This window comes from Crocodylus porosus, unplaced genomic scaffold (genome assembly GCF_001723895.1).
Source record: "Crocodylus porosus isolate Cpor-Errol unplaced genomic scaffold, CroPor_comp1, whole genome shotgun sequence".
NCBI classification, from domain to species: Eukaryota; Metazoa; Chordata; order Crocodylia; family Crocodylidae; genus Crocodylus; species Crocodylus porosus.
The window spans coordinates 237,325,244-237,346,758 of NW_017728886.1; the positions used below are offsets into that span (position 1 = coordinate 237,325,244).

The following is a 21,515-nucleotide window of genomic DNA, read 5'->3' on the forward strand; positions in this document are numbered from 1 at the left end:
CCACTGACACAGCTGTGACTTTTCAGTAGAGGGCTGGTGAACCAGGACAGGATTCTAGCCCTGCTCTTTGGGCAGGGAAGTGAGAGAGAGAGGTTGTGGGGAGGGGTGGGAACATGTAACTGTCCATGTTACCTGTCTCCGTTGGAGCCTGTCATGGGCTGGCTCACCATGATGAGGTTCCCCTACCCCTTCCCCCTACTCCACCTCTACTTTCATCTCCTCCTCTCCCCTGCTGCCACTGCGGCTGTTAAATTCTTCTACCAGTCATGGCATGGTGCTGTGGGAGGAAACCTGCAGGGTGGCACCATGCAGTGCTCCTGAGACAGGCAGCAATGGAGCCATGCTGGGCAGCAGAGCCTATACCAGAGACTCGTTCTGCAGCACCATCTGCATCCTCAACACCGCCGAATGTACCTTTCCTCTTTCTCTAATGTTGGGCCACACTCTGTCTGCCCTGCAGTAGTATCTTGGTGCATTGGCTCCAGCTTTCCATGCCTCACCCTCCCTCCCCTTTACTCCCCACTGACCCTGACCTGCTTCAGACTGTCGCTATCTTCAGCTGCATGCAGAAACAACATGTGGGGGAGGGGTCACTGCATCCTGGGTTACTGGAGGACTTCTACTTGGGCAGCACAGCTGTGGGGAGTGGCCACACATTAATGGAACAGGAACAAGGTTATGCAGATCAGAGATAATCCTGCCTTGGAGTGACGTAACTTTGAGCATCATAATAGGTGCTTTAAGACATTTAAAGGTATTTATGTGCAGCATAATCCAGGGGTTAAGAGCTCCAGGGACAGTCTAAAATGGCCGTGTTGTTTTAAAATTTAGGAACAAATCCTCACAGGATTTAGGAACAAATCCTCACAGATTTTTTTTAAAGTTTGAATTTATAATAAAACAGAATAAAAGCTGTTTAAGTGGCAATAAAGCTGGTTTTAGAGACAAAAGCAAAATAGTAACCAGAACTTTCAGTCCCACAGGACTCTTCCCCTTAAGCAGGGGTTGGCAACCTACATCCTGCAGGCTGGATCTGACCCATGGAGCCATTGAGTCTGGTCCATGGGTGTTGGACTTCTGCATATTCAGTGACAAGCATCTCTATGGTGCTGTGATGGGGAGAAGCAATGGCAGCTGGGTCCTAATACCATCCTATCCTCTCTGACCTAAGCTGGTCATTCTGTCCTACAGTCTGAAAAGGTTGTTGATCAGTGCTAAAGCAATTGGCTATAATGTTAAACCTTGACATAGCGATTGGCTATAATGTCAAAGTCTTGAAACCTTTTGAACTTCCTTCCCTTTAAACTCAGGAAGAATATTTCTGTTGAAGATAAGTTGCTTTATGGGTATAATTCTGAGGTTTAACCTGAAAAAAGCCATGCTTTTTAGTAGTTTAGATGAGAATGATAAGAGGGAGAGTCACTCAACTTCATTCAGGAAGTAACAGAAACAATAATTTTGCATAATATCCAAATTGCAGAGAAAAATCAAAAGGTACCTCAGTCATCAGTACGTAACTGGAAGGGTGACAAAAATAGTAGTAATAAATTAAAATCTCTAAAGCATTTTTTATCTGAAGACTTCAGGGCTGCTTACAGGTATTAATTGGTCCTCACATTGTTCCTCCACGTGGAAGGTAAACATGGCTATTAACAGTTTAGAGATGAGGAAACAGAGGCCTAGAGCAAGATGGTGTCCAAGTTGTCTGAGGTATCAGAACAGTTCTCCATGAAAGCTGTATATTCCTGGGGCCAAATTTTTAGGTGCCAAAAAGTGTGCTAGCTTCATTTGTGCTAGTGGAACTATGCTGATTTATACCTACTGAGTATCTGATTTCATATCTTCTGAATAATAGTCATGTACTTTTAATACAGTCAGATCTCTTTAAGTGAATATGGCAAAATTAAAAAAAATAATTCAGGCAAAATCATTGTGTAAAGTACTTTTGAAAACATGAGATGAAATCAGGCAATTCGTATGTCTAGCTACATACTTAATTTTTACATAAGAGTAAAAAGGTATTTTCTCCGATTCAGATTTCAGGACAAATTAGAAGGTGTAAATCAGTGTAGCTAAAAAATGGAGTTGCCAAATTTTACTAGCTCAGAGTCTTCTTACAACAGAAGTGTTTCCTAAATCCAAGCTCTGTCAGTTGCTATTTTTTTTTTCCTGACCATTTTCTACCTCCTTTTACCTAACATGGTTTATCTAAAAAGATCACCTACATCACCCCAAATTCAATTCCTTTCCTAGGTCCATGAAATCTTGCAGGATTATATTAAATGTTCTTTCACAGATGTCATTTGTATTACACACGATAATGTTTGCAGATTTTATACTATTTATCAGGATAACAAGCATCATTTTGTAATATTCCTTGTATTACAACTTAAGAAAAAGTCCTATCTTTTTCATCTTGACCAAAGATGTATTTTCATCTTGATAAAAAGATTCTACATTCCTTAATGTATTACTTGCTGCTGCTTTCTTTTTGATGTTACTGTTTCTAAGTTAGTGACTTCCTGTCATTCAGCCACATACCTTCATCAGTCTCCTTCTTGGGATCTTCTTTTTTGTTGAGCTGGAATACCTGTTGGGAACATCAGTTTTGGATAGCTGCATGCATTTTCTTCATACTGCTCTTCCTTTGGCTTCTAGTCTTCCTAGACACTGTATCCTTCAGCTTTATTCCATCTTATGTGTCCCAGCCATCCAGATTTCCAGCTTCCTATATCTCTCCTGTCATTCCATTTGCTCTCTATTTATCTTTTAGTCATTTCAGTGTCATTGAACTTCCTTTCCAGAGTAGGAATTTGTTTGAATTTCCTGTATGTGTACCCCTTGTGCTCATAAAAAGTCTAATATCAGACTGCCTTTAGACCATTTCACAGCTTTTCTTTGTAGACTTCGCTACTGCTGTGGAATGGCTTTTGCTTGGAGCCTGTTCTTATAAATACACTGTGCAAACTAAAGAACCCCTTGGTTTCCAGTAACCTACTCAAATTCTACTTGACCTTGTTTACTGTGGTAGCAAACATGGTAGTACCAATTGCCAATATGGTAGTGCTGATACCCAACTCATTTTAGGCGTAATTTCAGTTACCCTTACTTACAGAGCATCATTTCCTTTTCATTATCTTGTCTTTTTTTTTAAACGTTGGCCAATCATTTGGCTGCTTCCCTCTTATATTTACCTCTCCCAATTCACAAGTTCAGTACAATTATTTCGGTTCAGACCTCAGGACATGTCTCCACAAACACCCCATTTAATTGCACTGGCAGTTGGATGTGCTTACAATTAGAGAACAGTACAAATGTTCTAACACAAATATATTGGAACATGAAATGATTCCATTAATCTAGTATACCAGTACTCACTACTTACACTCTATCAAAGTCTTTTTGGACTTAGTTTCTTTTCTTTGCCATCTCAAAGCCCCACTCAATTTCTGAGGACACTACATAATTCCTTATTCTTTTAATATGCCTCTATGTTCCTCTTATTATCTTCCTTTCTTTACATCAAAAGGATTGTGCTTTAATGCCATTTGATGTTCTCTTGCATTGCACTTAAGAATATACAAGATTTTGATTGATGTTACCAATCAGGGATTTCTCAAAGTCCATCCCCTAATTTTTCTAAAATTTCCTGAATTCCTCACTTAAATGCACATACATTCTCATATGACTCTGGCCTGCTAAAAAACATATTTGAATGTGTCACAAGTCCTGAATACATCATGGCAGAGCACTATTTGAATGTAAAAATGTATTTTTAATGAATTTAGCTATTAATATTTGTTTTGATAGATATTGCTGTACATCAATCATGTTATCTACAATATGTACATCAGTATGGTTATAATGCAGTGAGGAAAATCAGAGTAAGGCAGGCAGTATTCAAATGTCTAAAATATTTGTGCTGTTTATTTCATATTTAGGAGGACTAGGCAGGAGAGAAGAGTGCCTAATACATATTATGACGACACTACTCATACTCCAGAAAGGTATTTCATTTATATAATAGAAATAGATAAGACATAGTATTTAGAATACTTACAGACTAAGTATACTTACCATATAACAGAATTCTGAATTGGATAAGATCATGGTATCTAGATTAAAAGGGCACTTCAAATAGTGCTTATTTAAATTCAGAACAATCTGTGAATCTCAGCCTTGGTTCACATCCGCTGTCATGAGGAGATCATTAATCAGCTAAACCAGTGGAGTATTAGTTGCAAACACATTATAGTAAATCTATTACTCCAGATATTATTATATTTGAGTCAATATCACCATCTCTGTAACTCAGTTCTATGATTTAAATGTGTTCCCAGAGATGTAGAATAGTACATGTTAAGGTAGTTATCATGGGGTTTCTGGAAGAATGACAAATGTTTCATTCAGCGGTCACATTTGCTCCACATCTCTTTTCCTCTTGCCATTTCCATATATCAAATGGAGTGATTTGAATACTTCATGGGCCATATCCACATGAGTGAGTATGTGTCTATTGTGGCATCTCAAAGCAGGTTGAGACACCACAGAAGGCATGCCTTGAACGAAAAACATGTTTCCTGAGCTGCAAATATGCTGTATGGAATCTAAGTTTGATACTGGGAAATTTGGGAAATCCTGGTATCAAAATAAAACACGCTGAAAAAAATGGCACAGGGCACGCTGTTGGAGCTTGTCTCAAAGCAACTGGAGGCTGGGTTCTCCAAAGAAATGCTTTAACACCCAGCAAGTGTATCTCTACATTTGCCACATGCCCCTGCTGCTCCAGCACACTGCTTCAGCATGCTGAAGGAAATAGAAGTGGGGCATGGCTGGGATGCAGGCTCTGCCCTGGTGAGCAGGGATGTGGGGGTGGGGAAATGACTGTGTATGGGTAGGGGGACTGTATTGGGGTGGGGGGACTGTGTGGGAGGGGTGGGTCCCCCATCTGCTCCCCGCATGGTGCACAGCACCCACTGCAGCAACCGCAGTGGGCCCTTCGGGTGCTGATGGCCCGCTGCAGGCAGAACCCCTTGGCAGTGTGTAGCACTGCCTGAGACCTAGGGACTACATGTGCACAGCCAGCCCAGTTCGCTGGTGCATGACTTCAAGCAGAACTGGGTCAGCTCCTTCCACCACCCCGGGCTCCTGGCACTGCAGGCAGGATCTGCACACCATCAGGCTGGGCTAGCTGCTGCCTACACATGCCTACCATGTGGAGGAAGGCGCGGTTCTGATTGAAGGTGCATGCCAGTGAACCAGGCCAGCTCTGGCAGCCATGTGTAACCCCCAGTTCTCAAGCAGCGCCATGCTCTGCTGGGGGCTCTGCCTGCAATGGGCCATGAGTGCCCCAAGGGCGCATTGCTGGCTGCTGCAGCAGGGGCTGTGTGCCGTGAGGTGGTGGGTGGGGGGATCCACCTGTCCCACAAATTACCCCCACCCTCACATAGTTCCCCATAAAGCCTGCACTATCCACCCACAAACCCCATGCCTACAAACCACCTGCACAAACCCCCACACCACCTACATACCCACCCACAAACCCCACACCCAATGAACCCCCCACAATCCACCCACAAACTCCACATAACCCCCTACACACAGTCCCACAAACCCAACACCCACACCCACCCCAAACCTCCACACCTACTCCTATACCCACCTACAATTCCCCCAACCCCCCACAAACCCCACACCTTTCCCCCACATCCCACCACAAATCTCACACCCTGCATGTCCAGTCACCAAATGGAATGGGACCTGCTGGCAGGAGCCATGGCTGTAGGGGCAACTGCCACACTGCACCCCTACGTTTTGCCTACACCAGTGCTGAGACATGTAGCCCTGGCCTGGGGGGACTTCTGGTCCCAGGAACCACTTGGGGGTATGTGGTGAGCTGGGGGGAGGGGTGGAGGTGGCAGCAGGAGGATGGGTGTGAGGTTTAGTTGGGGGGCTTGTGTGGTGGTGGGCAGAGTGGTAACTGAGGTTGCAGCAGGGTCTATGGGTATATATGATGGGCCACGGGTGGCAGCAAGGGTGTGTGTGAAAGAGAGAGAGAGATGGGGGTAGGGGATGGGAGAGTGCTTCAGGTAGGAGAGGCTGCTAGAGCTGGGCTTGGAGACCCCCTAGAGCAGCCTTTGCAGAGGGAAGCTGGCCTTGAAGGGAAGGGGGTTGCCCAGCCCAGCTCCTAAGCTCCAGTTGAGGGCTTCCCAGACCCAGCATTGGAATCACTGGGACCTTGGCATAGGCACAGGGAGCAGAACAGTAAGGGCTGGCATTGCTTACAGCTACAAAGCAGTTGGTAGGACTGCTGCACCTGAACGCATGTTGTGGTGCTGGAATGGAGCTGCTGCTGGGAATGAGAGAGTGGGGTCAGGAGTGAGGGGCACTGGCAGGGCTGTGGGTTGGAAGTGAGAGGCAAGGGTATGGGTAGGGGCAGGACACCAGCATATCAGTGCTGCTCAGTGCTACAAAGCAGCTGTGGGTCCAGCTGCAGCTAGCTCCACATCCTAATGAATGAAGGGGGCTGATCTCCTGGCTATTTGGGGATCAGTTTAAATCTGGCCACCACAACGAGCACATCTTCTGGGTGACAGCTGCCCAGATGGCAGAGTGGGGACACAAGAGGACATGACAGCAGTGCTGCTTGAAGGCCAGCTGTCCCCCCCTGGCCCATTGGGTGTAGGCAGCTCTGCAGAAGTGCCTATATCACAGCCCAAGTGGTCATGCAGCCCCTGTCTGGGTCTGGCAGGTGTGCAGCCATGGGACCACAGGTCCAAGGGTCCTCATGCTGTTGCAAGTGGCAGCAGGTCACAAACCAGGAAGCAGCTCCCACTGCTAGACTGCTGCAGTGAGTAGAGGGTGCAGAGGCAGCAGGTTAGGGCTGTTTCAGCAGTCCAGCTGGCACAAGGGGCTAGTGTCCCAAGGTACTGACTGGCTGGGCCTTAGAAGCTCCTGAAGGCAAGTTGTCCTGAGTTGCTTGTCAGGGCAGCTTTTTATACTGCTGGGGCCAGCACAGGTGCTGGTCCCAGCCTCTAGCTCTAGCTCTAGCTCCCCCAGATGAATATCCAGGAGAAGGGTCAGTTAGGCAGGGTCAGTTTGCCCCAAGTGGCACAATTTGCTCCATACCAAAGTGCATGTTCAGACACATGTGCTGGGGCACAAAATCTCTGGCACAAATTTGTGCCGCTGGTACTTGAGCTGCTGCAAGTACGCCTGCCTGCATGTGTGGATGCATCCATGATGTTGTCTTCAACTAATTTTGCTAAAATCATGTTACAAATATTTCAACTATATAGCTAATAAAATATTGCATAGAATAATATTAATAGGAAGTTTCACTGATTTATATTTTATTGTTCAAATTGAACTGAATACAATCTCCCCTCTGCCTGAAAAATAAACAAATATAATAAACCACAGGAAATACTAAATAGAAAAAATGAAAAAAAGTTTTTAAAGTGTTTGCTTTAATATTTAGAGGAACTTTTAGTACATAAAGAAATGTGTTGTTTTATAGTGTATATGGTATACTGTATATAGATTTCAAGTTAATTAGGAATAGTATTATTCCACACAAAGAGCATAAATTGTAGGCAGTTTTGTATGGGGAAAAATTAGGGACATTCCTAGAGTACAAGTTGATAGTTAAGATAACTGTTGAAAATAATAGAGTTGATTTACTGAAATAAGTTGAGTATTAAATTAGGAAAAAACATACATAACCATTTTCAAAAAAGGGGTCCATTTTTCTTTCAGCAAATGTATTAAAAACGTATGAAAAATTCCAGATTAGTTAGTAGTGGATGTCATATGAATTATAGTGTTATTAATATATTTTTATAAAACCTCTTTATTTTAACTGCATTGTAAAGGTGTTACAATGGTGCAAGTTCATGGGCAGATCATGTAGTCAATGGTACAGATGAAAATTATGGGTAAGTAAAGAGCATAGTGTTACAGAATATACCTGAAAGGAATATATTCATAATTTAATGTAGTTTGATTTATTGTAGTACTGTACAAAAATAATTTATGTCCTTCAGTTTTCTTTACACACCTGAAAATGCATGTTTATATATTTGTCTGTTCTCAGGATTAAAATATTTCATTTTAGTTTGAGGATAGAAAAAACAGGGGTGATTTTTGATTGATACTAATCTTTTGAACTTTTTAATTTTAATCTTTTTTTAATGTTCTGGGTTGTTTTGTGGAGGGAAAGGAATTCAAAAGAAGAAGCAGTTTGATATAAACTACTGTTTAGTACCAGAAAGTGGATTTAAATAAACTAATGTCTGATTACTGTCAACCCTTACCTTAGTGAGCAATACATTTCAATATATATAGAGCACAGACTTTTAGAAGCAAGTATATAGTGTAAGTTTAATGTAGTGTAGTGCATACGGTGACCAATCCTAAAGTATCTCCTTAGACAAAATGCCAGTTGGTTTACCAGGAATTTGCGGTAGAAAGGTCTAACTAAAGTCTTTAAGAAGTTTTTTTGGCAAAAAGCTGTTACATTTATTTTAGGATAAATGCAACAGCATCATGGAAAAAAGTGACCATTGATCTCCCATCCTGTAATATATTATATTTATGATCCTTCCTCCCCCAGGTTTTTAAATTATTCAAAGCAGAGCCTGAAGATCTTTAAACTACTACAATTATAATGCCAAAGTATAACCTATTAAATAGTATAGAAACATATCTATGAATATTAAAATAGTACAAAGTTATATCTCCATTTTGTTAGTGAAATTAATTCTGACATAAGTTTTAAAATTATTTTGATCACTTTTCTGTGATAACACAATGTAGATGTTTAACTTTGCAGAAACAGTCATGTGTATGTGTACCTGAATATTACAGCTGTATAGTTGTTGGAATAAAAATATTTGGATTAGAGATCCCTTAGAGATTATCTTTGGCCCGAAAGATATTTAAGATAAAGTATTCAGTATTAGTTCTGTGTGTACTAGCCTACAAGATAAATTTTCTAGTTTTAGGAAGTAAGAGTAAAGAAGAGCTAAATTGATCCTAATAAATTGGCCTTTGGAAAATCTTGTGTATTTCTCAGGTAAAAATTATGATTTTTCTTTAGTCCATTACAAAACTGTTTCTTTAATCCATTACAACCCTATCAGTGTTATGTGGGTTTACCTTTAGCCTGTTCTCTCTCTGGCTAATTGTAGATGTTACACTTATTATGCGTTAAGTGGGCAGAAAGTGCTTTACAGCTCTAACAGAACAGTTGTTTACTGCACATAAAGTGCTTTAAAAATGATGGATTTCAGACTAAAGTGCTTTAGGGTAGAGTGCTTTATCAAATGTTTCTACAGCATCCCATTGAGAGTCAAGGTAGGTCACATTCCCCCAGCAACTCAGGGGCCCCTTTCTGGGCAGCTTGATAACCTTAGCTGGTGTTCATCTTCTCCAGGTCCTCCCCCAGGCTGTCACAGAAAAGGCTATCTCCTCTTTGGACAGATAGATGGGGATGGGGGAAGAGTCCCCCCCATGCCAACAGCTCTTTCTGCCCCCAGTGCTTAGGTCGGGTGGGGGTAGGCCAGGTCTGCAGAACAGAGGGGCTCCCTTCCCCCACTGCCAGTTCCTAGTGATGCCAGGCAGCCCAATGCTGCAGTTCCTGGCTTCAGCTGTGAACAGGCTGGGGTGAGGTAGAAGGCAGCCCTGTGCCATGTTCCCCCTTCCCTCCAAGATTGCTGTTCCAGGTCTAGTGGGGGGAGGCAGGCCAGGTCCATGTAGTAGGAGGGCTCCCTTCCCTCACCCTAAGTTCCCGCTGTAGCAAAAGGTCGAACCAGGCAGCCTCCTGCCATGCAGACGCAGTGCAGTCCCGTCGGCCCCCCACAACACCTAACCCAGCAATCTGGGTGTGTCCCATGTATCCCTTCCCCCATGCTTAAGCTCCTGGCTGCAGTTGTCAAGTGGCTGGGCCATGCAGACCTGGCCTGGCCCCCCAGACCCAACACAGCAATCTGGGGGGGGCGGGGGGCACTGTGTGGCATAGGGGCTCCCTCTCCCCAAGCCACTGATGACAGTCACCTGCTGGTGAGGGGTTGGGGCTTTGGAGATGGGTACAGTAGCCTCCTGGGAGGTGTGCAACAGCACTCCCAGGCTGCTGACCTTGACCAGTGAAGGCAGGCTCCGAGCCTAAATATCTGTTCAGTTGGTCTTACTCTAACTTACAGTACTTTGAGTAAAGCGTGATAGAGTGCTTCTGGCCAGGGGCTTTATGAACATTTGTACTTAGGTTCTGCATACAGTTTTGGTTACTGACTCTTCATTTTTGGTTTTTCTATTACTTATGTCCCTTTGCGGTCCTATAAGAGAATGCATGTCAGCTCCCTTTGGGAGCTGTACAGGAGCAAGTGGGTCAGTATGCTCAACAAAAGTACTATAAATCAACAAAACAGATGTACCAACTAAACATTAAAAGGAGAGGGACAGTTTTCTTCATTCTGGTGTACTCATTTAAGCTATTACTTATGCATACATTCTCCCATTTAGTTGATGATGTAGTTTTCAAATTGATAGTTTTTCTTCAGTACAAGATTCAATTAGTACTTCTGCAATGATGTGATTGAATATTGTATAAAATTTATTATTCAGCAGTTTATAGCATAATTAACAATATATTTGCTCAGTACTGACATAGTTGGCCCCAGCTTCTTTTTTCTCTAAATTAGAAAAATATACATCTAGCCAATTTTAAATGTGGAATTATGCTATGGAGTACAAAGCAATTGTAATTCCAGAGTGCTTTTTTCACTAGAAATTTATAACAGGTGAATTTTACCTGACATTTCTTAATCCTAGTACATGATAGAAACTGATATCATTAGGTACTTGGGGGGAAATAACCCAGCCTTGCAATTCAGGAAAGCAAGCTGTCTGTGTAAGTACTTGTGTGCAGAGTTGAAGTAAGGTTCTGCAAAGCTGAGACCAAAAAAAGGGTGGAAAAAGGTTTTGTGTCCAAGATGTCATTTCAACAGATCATAAAGAATATTGTGTACATTTTATAAAAGTCTCTAATTATGCAAGCCACTGAAAGGATGAACTTGGCCTACTAGCTCTGAAAGAATCAGGATTCTCCTAGATATATTCATGTGATAAGGCAGGGTGTCAGACTCACCTGGAAGGCAGGATAGGGGTCAGTTCAGGATACTGTATGCAGCCCATGCCCAGAACTGCCTGTGCCATCTTCAGTGCTGGGTCCAGCCGGTTTGATGTGGGCAGCACAAACCTCATGCTGGCCCCATATGCACAGCCAGTTCTGGGGCTGGCGTGTGCTGTACGTGGCACACAGGGCTGGACTGACTGTATGTGCTGCACACTACACAGGGGCCAGCACAGGGTACATGCTGCTTGCAGCTCCCTACCCAATTGGCCCTGTGCACTGGTTCCGGCATGGCCCCATCCAAACCAGCCCCAGAGCCAGCATACTAAGCCAATCTAGCATGCAATCCATGCCCCATGCTGGTCCCCTGTACTGTGTGCAGGGTGTGCAGCTCTGGGTTCTACCTGCGCACCACATGCAGCACACGGGGCCTGGGACAACCTGTGGTGTTGGTCCAGCAAACGCAGGCTGGATCATACAGCTCTACAGGCCAGATGCAGCATGCAGGCCATATGTTTGATACCTCTGTTATAGGGGATTAAACAGTGGCACTGATTCAGAAAAGATTTGCACAGCTGTTTAACCTCACAGACTGAAATCCTGGCCACAGTCAGTGGCCAACTTCAAATAGGCTTCTGTGAGATCAGAATTCAGAGACTACACATAGTGCACAAAGTGTATCAAGTGCATGAATCTTTGCAAAATCAGAACCTGTGTCTAGACTTCTACTAATACAAGGTCTTTCAGGGACTCATTCCTTTAAAATAGAAGTTTATTGAAAATGAAAGGAGATTTAAATAAAAAAATTGTTATCAGTAACTTATGGGACAGTGATTCTCAACCAGGGTTCCAGGGCTGAAAGATGTGAGGTGATAAGCAGATAAATGGTGCTTCAGGCTTGTCCCCCACTGCATGCTCCTTAGCAAGAAAGTAAGCACCATAGTAGATCATTTAGTTTTTGAAATTGGGTGCCTTTCAATGCACAAAAGATATGGAGTGGTGCCTTGAGTCCAAAAAGGTTGAAACCCATTCATATAGGATCTGGAAGTAAACTATGCCAAGAAGAGAGGTTGAAATGGTTGTAAACTATTTTTAGATTCAGTTGTGTGTGTATAAGAGTGTGAGAGGAATCACTCTTATACAGCGCTTACCACTCTAGCCCAATCCAACAGTTACCGATAAATGCATGCTTAATTTTGAATAATTTTGAATACATTAAGAATCCCATTCAAATCTGTGGAAATACTGAGATAGCTGACTATAAGTATGTGCTTAAGTGTTTTTCTGGATTGGATTAGAGCATTCCCCATCTTCGAGGACTAAACCTGACTGAGCATTGTTTATGAATGTACTACCCTCCATACATTTTTCTGTTCATTCATAAATTATACATTCCTTACAGAGTTTTGAAAATGGCTTTTATTGTACATGCATCTTTCGTTATTACAGGGTTTTCTAGCAAGCAGGTGAATCAATGTGTTCTGAAATTGTATATTAATCTCCAAGAATTGTATATTAAAGCTATAATATAAGGCTCAGTTCTAAGCTTGTATACCTGGGTACCTGGGGCATTTTATTAATCTTTATGTGATTATTTTTAATGATTAGTAGTATTCTCAGCTCTTGGAATGGTCTGTTGGGGAGGATGAGACAACAGTAAGGAAATGAGAAATAGAACCTAAGAGTTGAACTGTCCATTGTTAATATTTCACATATTTTAGTTTAGTTTTTGTATTAGTAGGAAGTGAGAGCTGAAAATGGCTATTGAGATATAATGTATTGCTGAAAGATCGCTGGGTTCATGACATGAATGAGGGGAGTGATAAAATGCTCCATGAGTATAAGCAGCCTACAATAAAAAATACATTCTACAGTAAATGTAGTCAAAACTATAGCAAAAGCTTAAATCTATACTCTTGTCTTATATTTTGATATGAATAACAAAAGTATATTTTCCATAAATGTCCTGTCCCATAAATTGGTTCTTCAAAAGCTTTTTTAAATGACATTTAAAATGGAATGAACCATACTGAAATAAAAACAGCAATATATGCTAGTGTGTACCTTCACGGGCCATTGGTGTATTTGTTGGCACACAGAAATATTTTCTTTTCTTTTTTGAGAAATTATCTTATAGTCTAAAATTTGAAAGTATGATCCTTAACATCAAGCTAATAAACTGAATACTTCATTGTACTCAATCAACTTGCATCCCAATGTGGTATTAAAGATGATCTATGATGCTTGGATATTACACACATAGAAAGTCAAGAATCTCTTTCCCTATAGTACATATTCCAGTTGTATCAAACCTTGCTAGACTGAGAGTTTTATATTAAAATTTTCATATCGACTAAAGAAAAACAAGTTAGATGATGTTTAGATTTTTTAAACATGAATTAGTCATGTTTTCTTTTCTTCTCAGGCATATATAACTGGATTCATATTAACAGTCTGGCTTTAGAAATGGAAGAGAAAGGAAATACTGCAGGAAATAAATTCTTGGGAGCACTCTATAAGCTTTCTGTGCTAGTTGTTCTAACATGAACTGGTAATATGATAGTATTGTCTGTTATGTCATGGTGATGACTAGTATAACTGTAGCATTGCTATTCATAAATAATGCAACTATCCTTTACGAATATCAGTGAGGAGCCAGATTTCCTCAGGTGCAAATCAGTGTAGCTCCAATGAGAATATGTAGGCTATATTGTGACATCATATGTTCTATTTATAGGGAGTATGTCTACATGTAAGACACTACACATGTAGTGAAGAAATATACAAGCAGGTTTGAAACTAGGTAACTAATTATGATAAGTCTAGAGAGGTAGTTAGCTGTGTTAGTCTGAAGTCAGGCAGAAGGCAAGGTAGATATACGCTTTATAGATATGGGCTGTCCAACTGGTGGCTTGCATGCTGCATACAGCCCCTGAGAGGTTAAATTGTGGCCTTTGGGTTCCCACTTGGTTGCTGTACCCCCTTCTGTACCAGCTGCAGCAGCAGCTAGAGGCTTCAGGCTCCGCATACATCTGGCTTCCCTTTCATGCCCCTGCTCCTACCCTAGGGATCAGGGTGGTGCAGCATGGCACAGCCTGAAGTGCCAGGGGAATTTGTAGCCTGGTGATGCACCAGGGTGGGGGGGGAGGTTTACAGTTGGGGACCTAAATGTGAGTTGGAGTTCACAGGGAGGCAGACATGAGAAGCAGCAAGGGGGCACAGAGAGCAGAGGGGAGTCACAGAGAGCAGCAGTGGGAGGTTGTGTGTTACACTGCGTAGGTATGGAGAACAGCAGTGGCAGGCCCTGTGGTACAATGAGAAGGCAGGGGGGCTCTCAGTGCAGCAGGGGGGCATGCAGTGCAGTGGAGAACAGTAACAGAGGGACACGGGGACTAGTGGGGCAGTGTTTGGTGCAGTGAGGTTGCAGGGTGATGAGTAGGGATCAGTAGGGCAGCACACAGATGCAGTGAGGCAGGGGAGTTTGCAGCTCCTGGGGCCCATGGCCCCCTCTAGTGCAGTTCCCAGCCCCTTAGAAATTGAACTCACTAAATAAGGCCTCCCCTACTCATGTACATAAAGGTGTGATGGGATCTAATATGCCATCAACACAGTCATGCCTTCTACTACACTACAGATACAACCTTGGGCATCATGGCTGCTGCAGTCTCCTAGTCCCAGGGGTTTCACGCACCCCAGAACTTGGCAGATTGCAGCAGCCATGATCATTCAAGCCTGGGAATTTCACGTTGGGCATGGTGCACCCCTGAGGCTGGGAGCCCAATCAACTGACAGAGCTCCCCATTCCAAGGGAGACCCTGCTACATGTGCAAATTTAAACTCATTAGCAACCAGATGAAGTTAATACACATTTGCAAGGTCTAACATTATAGCTGATTGAAACTTTTCATAGATTGTAGAGTCAGAAGGGACCCTGAAGGATCGTTGTGTCTGACCAGGCAGGAAAAGGACTGAGGTCAGATGACCCCAATCAGGTGCCTATCTAGCTTCCTCTTGAAGACCTCCAAGTTAGGTGATAGTACCACCTCTCTTGGCAGCCTGTTCCAGATTCTGGCCACCCTTACTGTGAAAAATTTCTTCCTAATGTCTAACCTGACTCTACTTTCCACTAGTTTGTACCCATTATTCCTAGTTACTCTTATGGGTGCCCTGGTAAATAGCGCATCTCCAATTCTCTGTTGTCCTCCTTTGAAAAACTTACAGGCTGCTACAAGGTCTCCCCTCAGATGTCTGTTATGAAGGCTGAAGAGATCTAGATCTCTCAACCTCCCCTCAAAGGGTTTTGTACAGAGGCCACTAATCATATGAGTGGCCCTCCTCTGGACCCTCTCCAGATTCTCTGCATCTCTCTTGAAATGCGGTGCCCAGAACTGGATACAGTACTCCAACTGCGGCCTGACTAGTGCTGCGTAGAGGGGGAGCATCACTTCCCTCGATCTGTTGGTCATGCATCTGCTAATGCACAATAAGGTGCAATAGGCTTTGTTGATGGCTTTGTAACACTGCTGGCTCATGTTCATCTTGGAGTCAACTATAACTCCAAGATCTCTCTCAGCCACTGAGCTGCTGAGGAGGTCATCCCCCAACCTATAGGTGTGCTGGGGATTTATCCTCCCTATGTGGAGTACCTTACATTTATCTTTGTTGAATTGCATCCTGTTTTGTTCTGCCCATTGACCCAACCTGTCCAGATCAGCCTGAATCCACTCCCTGCCCTCTGGTGTGCTAACTTTGCCCCATAACTTGGTGTCATCTGTGAACTCGGACAGGGTGCTTTCCACACCCTTGTCCAAATCGCGAATGAAGATATTAAATAACACCGGTCCAAGGACTGACCCCTGAGGGACACCACTGCCCACCTCTTTCCAGGTCAAAAACGACCCATTCACCACCACTCTCTAGGTGTGATCCCTAAGTCAGTTGGTCACCTACCTGACTGTGTAAGCATCCACTCCGCAGCCTGCTAGCTGCCTTATGAGAATAGGATGTAAAACAGTATCAAAGGCCTTCTTAAAGTCTAAGTAGATGACATCTGCCTCAGCTCCAGTGCCAAGGCAGTATGGTATCTGGTCGTAAAAGGCTATAAGGTTTATCAGGCAGGATCTACCTGTGATGAACCCATGCTGGTTACCTTGCAGCATCATTTCCCCTGCTGGACCTTCACAAATGTGCTCTTTAATGATTTTTTCCAGTGTTTTCCCAAGGATAGAGGTAAGACTGACTGGCCTAAAGTTACCCGGCTCATCCCTTCTCCCCTTCTTAAAAATGGGCATCACGTTGGCCCTTTTCCAGTCCTGAGGGACCTGGCTGGAGCACCATGAGTGCTCAAATAGCCTTTTATTGTGTGCTAAGTACTTTGCACATGTAGCTGGTCATATAAGGTAATTGCATGATACCTGTAACATGTAGAGGAGGCCTAAGATATATATATAGTAAGAGAGAGAGATGCTTGTCCTCTTACACATCTGGTGAAGTGAGTTTGAGTTCACTACAGCTTATGCTGTCTATGTATCTTTTGTAGTTAATCTATAAGGTGCATATCTACTTTGCCTACTGGCTGATAAGTCTAGCCATGATTTCATGAAGTCTAGTATGGTCTTGGGTAAATTAGTTCATGCTGAACTCATTGACAACATGGTGCAGTGAGTTAGACTGCTATCAGTATCTAAGTTAGCTAGTTTCAAGCCAAGTTTAGTGTTTCTAAACTATTCTGCAGTGGCTTTGGTAAGTACAGTGTAGATATACCTTATAATTATCTAAGTTGTTCACTCTTGCACATACCCCAGTTATGACATATATTACTTGACTCAATACTCAGATACCTTAAATTATATTTCATTTTTTGGGTTGATGTTTATTTTGAATTGAATTGTTTTTTTCCCATTAACATTTCTTAACACCTAATGGTTTTATAACATATTATGTTTCTGTACAGCTATTTGACTTTAGAACTTTTGGTACTAGCCGAAGATTGCTTTGTGCTGTCACAGAGTACTGCTTCTTCACATCTTAACAATTGATATTCTCTATTTATATCTGAACATTTCTGTCTGAAATGGATCAAAATTCAGTTGGTGCTAGAAATCTTAGTTGTTTGCAGGCATACATATTTATGTTATACTAACAGAGGCTCTTGTGTCTATGGCTAAACAGCAAAATTCCTATAGCTAGTAGAAGAACAACATGTCCAAGGATTGAAATCCAGCAACCTTCCACAGACACTGACAGGTATTCCCATTGGATAATAGCTGGCATGTACTTGAAGTTGTGACTATTAGATATTGTACCTTAGTATTCCTCCTGTTATGTGCTCAGTGTTTCCAGAAGTAGTGGAAGCCTGATATGGTCACTACCATTGCCCTAGAAACCTTTGCATAGTCTACTGGGATTCTTCTCAAATTAAAGCATAGTCTACTGGGATTCTTCTCAAATTATACTTTAATTTTTTCATTGTTACAAGGACATAATTAATGCCTTTGAAATTTTGAATGAACTATAATTTTAACAGTCCTGCATGAACTATATTTTAACAGTCCTGCCACTATAACTTGTTTTTTGTGTATTGAACCCAGTAACATGAATATTGTACATGAGATGGCAACTAAAAGAGCTTCCAATTGTTTTGGGAAACAAAAGTTGTGTGTGTGCTTGTGTTGTAAGCTTTCATAACGGCTTACTTTTGTGCAGTGCTTACCTCCTGTAGGACTTTCTGTGTGAATAGGGTTTGATAAATACCGTTTATTTATATGGTAAATATTCTTTCTTAAGTGATGTTAATCCTGAATAAATGAGGAAGAGCAACTTTCTGCACTGAGAAAAATACTAGCTTTGGGAAATCCCAGGTTATGAGGATGAAGAAATATAGATAAATTAGTAGTTAACAAAAGTCATTATAGCCCCTTGGATTAGATATTAGTATAAATAATTTTGAAAAAAATGGTATCATGGGACTCTCTATGTACCATCTTGGTCATTCTAATTTTTAGTATTTATTTGAAGTGTTTATTTTTTACTTAGACTAGCCACAGAGTTGCTCTGTATGGTGGCTTACAATGATCTGAGACACAGAATTTAGCTTCAGCCAATTCCCTGGCAAAGTCTTGGTCAAGTTCTTGACTTTGGGTGGGAGGTCTGTAGTAGACTCCCACCATTGTGTCCCCTGTTCCATGTTCCCCATGGATTTTAACTCAGAGGGTCTCCAGCCATCCACCCTGGTAGCCAGTGTCAGCTAGCAGGGATGTGTAGCTCTCCTTGACATAGAGAGCTACGCCCCCGCCCCTTTTGTCTACTTCATCTTTCCTTTGGATGATGGATGGTGAAGTAGATAATACTAAATGAAGGAGTGGGAGGCCACACCGATATGTCATTAGTTTTATAAATAAAAACATTTGCAGAAATGTTGCTGGCAATGCAAAGGAGCTTCAAATCACTTTAAGTAACTCCATGGGTTTTGGATACGTTGAATTTTTTAAACAGTGGAATGGCTTTTAGAGTTCCTACCTACTAATTTAGGATTACATTTTGAGTGAGATTTTCGGCAGTAGTTAATTAATTTGGGAGCAAAAATCACACTGAAAGTAATTTAAAAGCAGGACTTTTCCTCCTGTAAGTAAGTCTCTATCAATATTTAGGACAAGTCTTGGGTTTGTCATCTCACAATATGAGCTGCACAAGCTGTCCCACTTTTATCTATATTGTCTTATTGTTCTACACACATTAAAAGGAAATAGTGAGTGGAGTGATTCCTGAGAAGAGATCCACCATAAAGGAAAAAACCCCTGAAAATAGTGTCTTTTTAGGAATTATATGAATTATTGGTCTCTTCTTCTGTGCTTCAATGTTATTCGGGGAAGTAGAGACAGGAAGAGAGGCTTAGAAGAAACTGGTGGATTCCCCATGTATCTTCATGCTTAGGTAGGTGACTGCTGAACACGCTTCAGGAAAGACCCAGCTAGGGGAAAGTTCAGCTTCAACAACTGCTGCTTAGGAAACTTCTGGGGGCAGAAAGAACTGCTGAGGGAAATGAGCTTAACATAGATGTATGTCAAGTAAGGGCTATGGTAAGGGCTGAATGCCTGTATAAACATATGCTAAGTAATTTAGGTCATGTTTTTGCGCTAAGCTACCATCATCAGCAGTAGCACTATGAAACACAATGTAGTGCTTCGAGTGGGCTGCATTCTAAACCACAATCAATTAAATCACTTCTGGACATTTCTACATGAGATGCTTAACTTCACATTAGCATAGTTTACTGCAAAGTAAGCATGTACATCTACATGTACACATGCTTACTTCACAGTAAATTTCCCTAGTACTGAGTAAATTTGCTATGTGCAAATACAAGTAGCAAATTTACTCGGTATTAGTAATGGTACCGTAGAGCTCACGTAAACACCTGACCAGGAAAAGTCTGCTCCCCATCAGCCGTCCACTAGGGGGTAGGAGATAGTTCCCTGCCTATGGTAGTTGCCTGCTGCCAGGGCAGGCTCCTCACAGGAACCCAGGCAGGGCTTATGTCCTCCTGCCCTAGCATCAGGGAGCTCCTAGCCTGATCACAGATCATGAACCTTATCTCCCAGCTCCTGTGTTGCCATAATGATTGGGGAGTGGGGGCATGGGAGACCCTTATGTCCCAGAAGCAACTCCATGACAGCGGCCCACTGCTGAGAGATGCACATCTTCTAGCCTGAGCTCCCTGGCCTTGAGTCTTAGGCTGGGAGACCTGTGTCTTCCAGCCTGAGCCCTGTTGTCATGGGGCTCAGGCTGGGAGACCCTTCTCTCCCAGTCTGAGCCCCATGACCATGGAGCTCAGGATGGGAGATAAGCATCTCCCAGCAGTGGTTCCACAGTCACAGAGCTGCTGCTGGGAGATAAGGGTCTCCCAGCCCAAGCCCCATGACTGTGGAACCAGCACTGGGAGCTCCCTGCTGGTGGGGGTAGGGGAGCTAGGTGGGGAACAAGCTGCCCAGCCCTCACCCTGCATACCTGGGTAGGAAAAATGTCCTCCTGCCCTAGCAGCAGGGAGCTTCCAGCCCCTGTTCACTACTTTGCAGTCATGGAGCTGGGGCTGGGAAGAAGCTAGGAGCTTGATCTTAGCCCCCACTCTGCGATCGCAGTTGTGATCGTGGAGCAGGGGCTGGGAGCTCCCTGCACAGAGACAGTTTCCTGCCCGGTCTGGAGCTGGCTGGGACCTGCCTCTTACTGGGACAGTTCCCAGCCAGCCCCAAGCTGCATAGGGAAGCACATGCAGCCTGGAGGTGGCTGGGGACTGTTTCAGGCAATCCCCAGTGAGCTCCAGGCTGCACATGCTGACTTCCTTGTGCAGCCTGGGATTGGCCAGGAACTGTCCCAGGCAGGGGCAGGTCCCAGCCCCATGCCCCAGTTGAGTGATCAAGGCACGGGGCTTGAAGACAGCTTCAGGAGTGGGGTAGGTGACAGCCCTCTGCACCAATATGTTGGTGGGCCAGCTAGCAGTGAGCTAACTGCCTCACTGGCATATTGGGACAGGGGCTGGGACCTGCCCCACCCCTGCAGCTCTTTCCAATCCCCAGACCTCTGATTGGGAAGCCAGGGCCAGGAGCTCCCTTTTGCTGGGGCAGGTGGACATTGTCCTTGCCCCAGCATTAGGCAGCCTTCCAGGGCCAGGAGATAGCTGTCTCCTGGCCCACTGATCTCTGCTAGCCGCCGGACTAGTTCCTGCTGGTAACAGCAGGGGGCCATTGCAGGACTGCAGAGATCTGGGAGGAAATCTTCTCCCTAATCCCTGCATGTGTAGACACCTACCTAAATTCCCTTACTTTGCAGTATCTTACTGCTCAGTAAATTTAGGCTGGAGTAAATGCATGTGTAGGCGCACCCTCTGTCAGGTGCTGGGGTAGATAATTAGCACTGTTTAATGGCAGTGCTGTTGCCACACTTCCTCTCACTTGCTCTCCTTTTGATATCATGACTCTTCACTTTTGGCTGTCCTTTTGGCCAGCTTCACCGGATGTAGAGTAGCCCTAGCTCCACAACCAGTCTTTTTAGAGGAATGGCACCTAGGGCACAGTAAATGGGAGATGTAGTTTTGGAGCCCGTCAAAGTATAGAGGGACTAGAACCCGTTATCTTATGTCCTAGGCAAGGTTTTTTTTCCATCAGGCTATTGAATAGTATGTGGGCACCAGCACCACCTTCTGCTGTAGGGACTGTGTTTTGTATAATGTGTTCAGTATCAAGCAGTCACTTAGCATCATCTGTCATGATCTTCACATGGTCTAAGGAACTAAGGACTCGAGCAGAGTTTACGTGCCTCCCAGCACTACTTTTTGTGTACGTAGGTGCTTGATCTGAATTGCTCTTGAGCATGCACCATAGCTGAAGTC

General features: G+C 43.4%; 1 protein-coding gene across 1 annotated transcript in view; it reads left to right on the forward strand.

The window, feature by feature from the left end:
- RIMS2 (regulating synaptic membrane exocytosis 2) overlaps positions 1-21,515 on the forward strand; it is an 867,608-nt gene that overhangs the window by 600,633 nt on the left and 245,460 nt on the right. The window contains exons 22-23 of the mRNA XM_019551690.1: positions 3,942-4,007; positions 7,875-7,937. Of these exons, the coding sequence (XP_019407235.1) occupies positions 3,942-4,007; positions 7,875-7,937 (129 nt within the window). The remainder of the gene's footprint in view (positions 1-3,941; positions 4,008-7,874; positions 7,938-21,515) is intronic.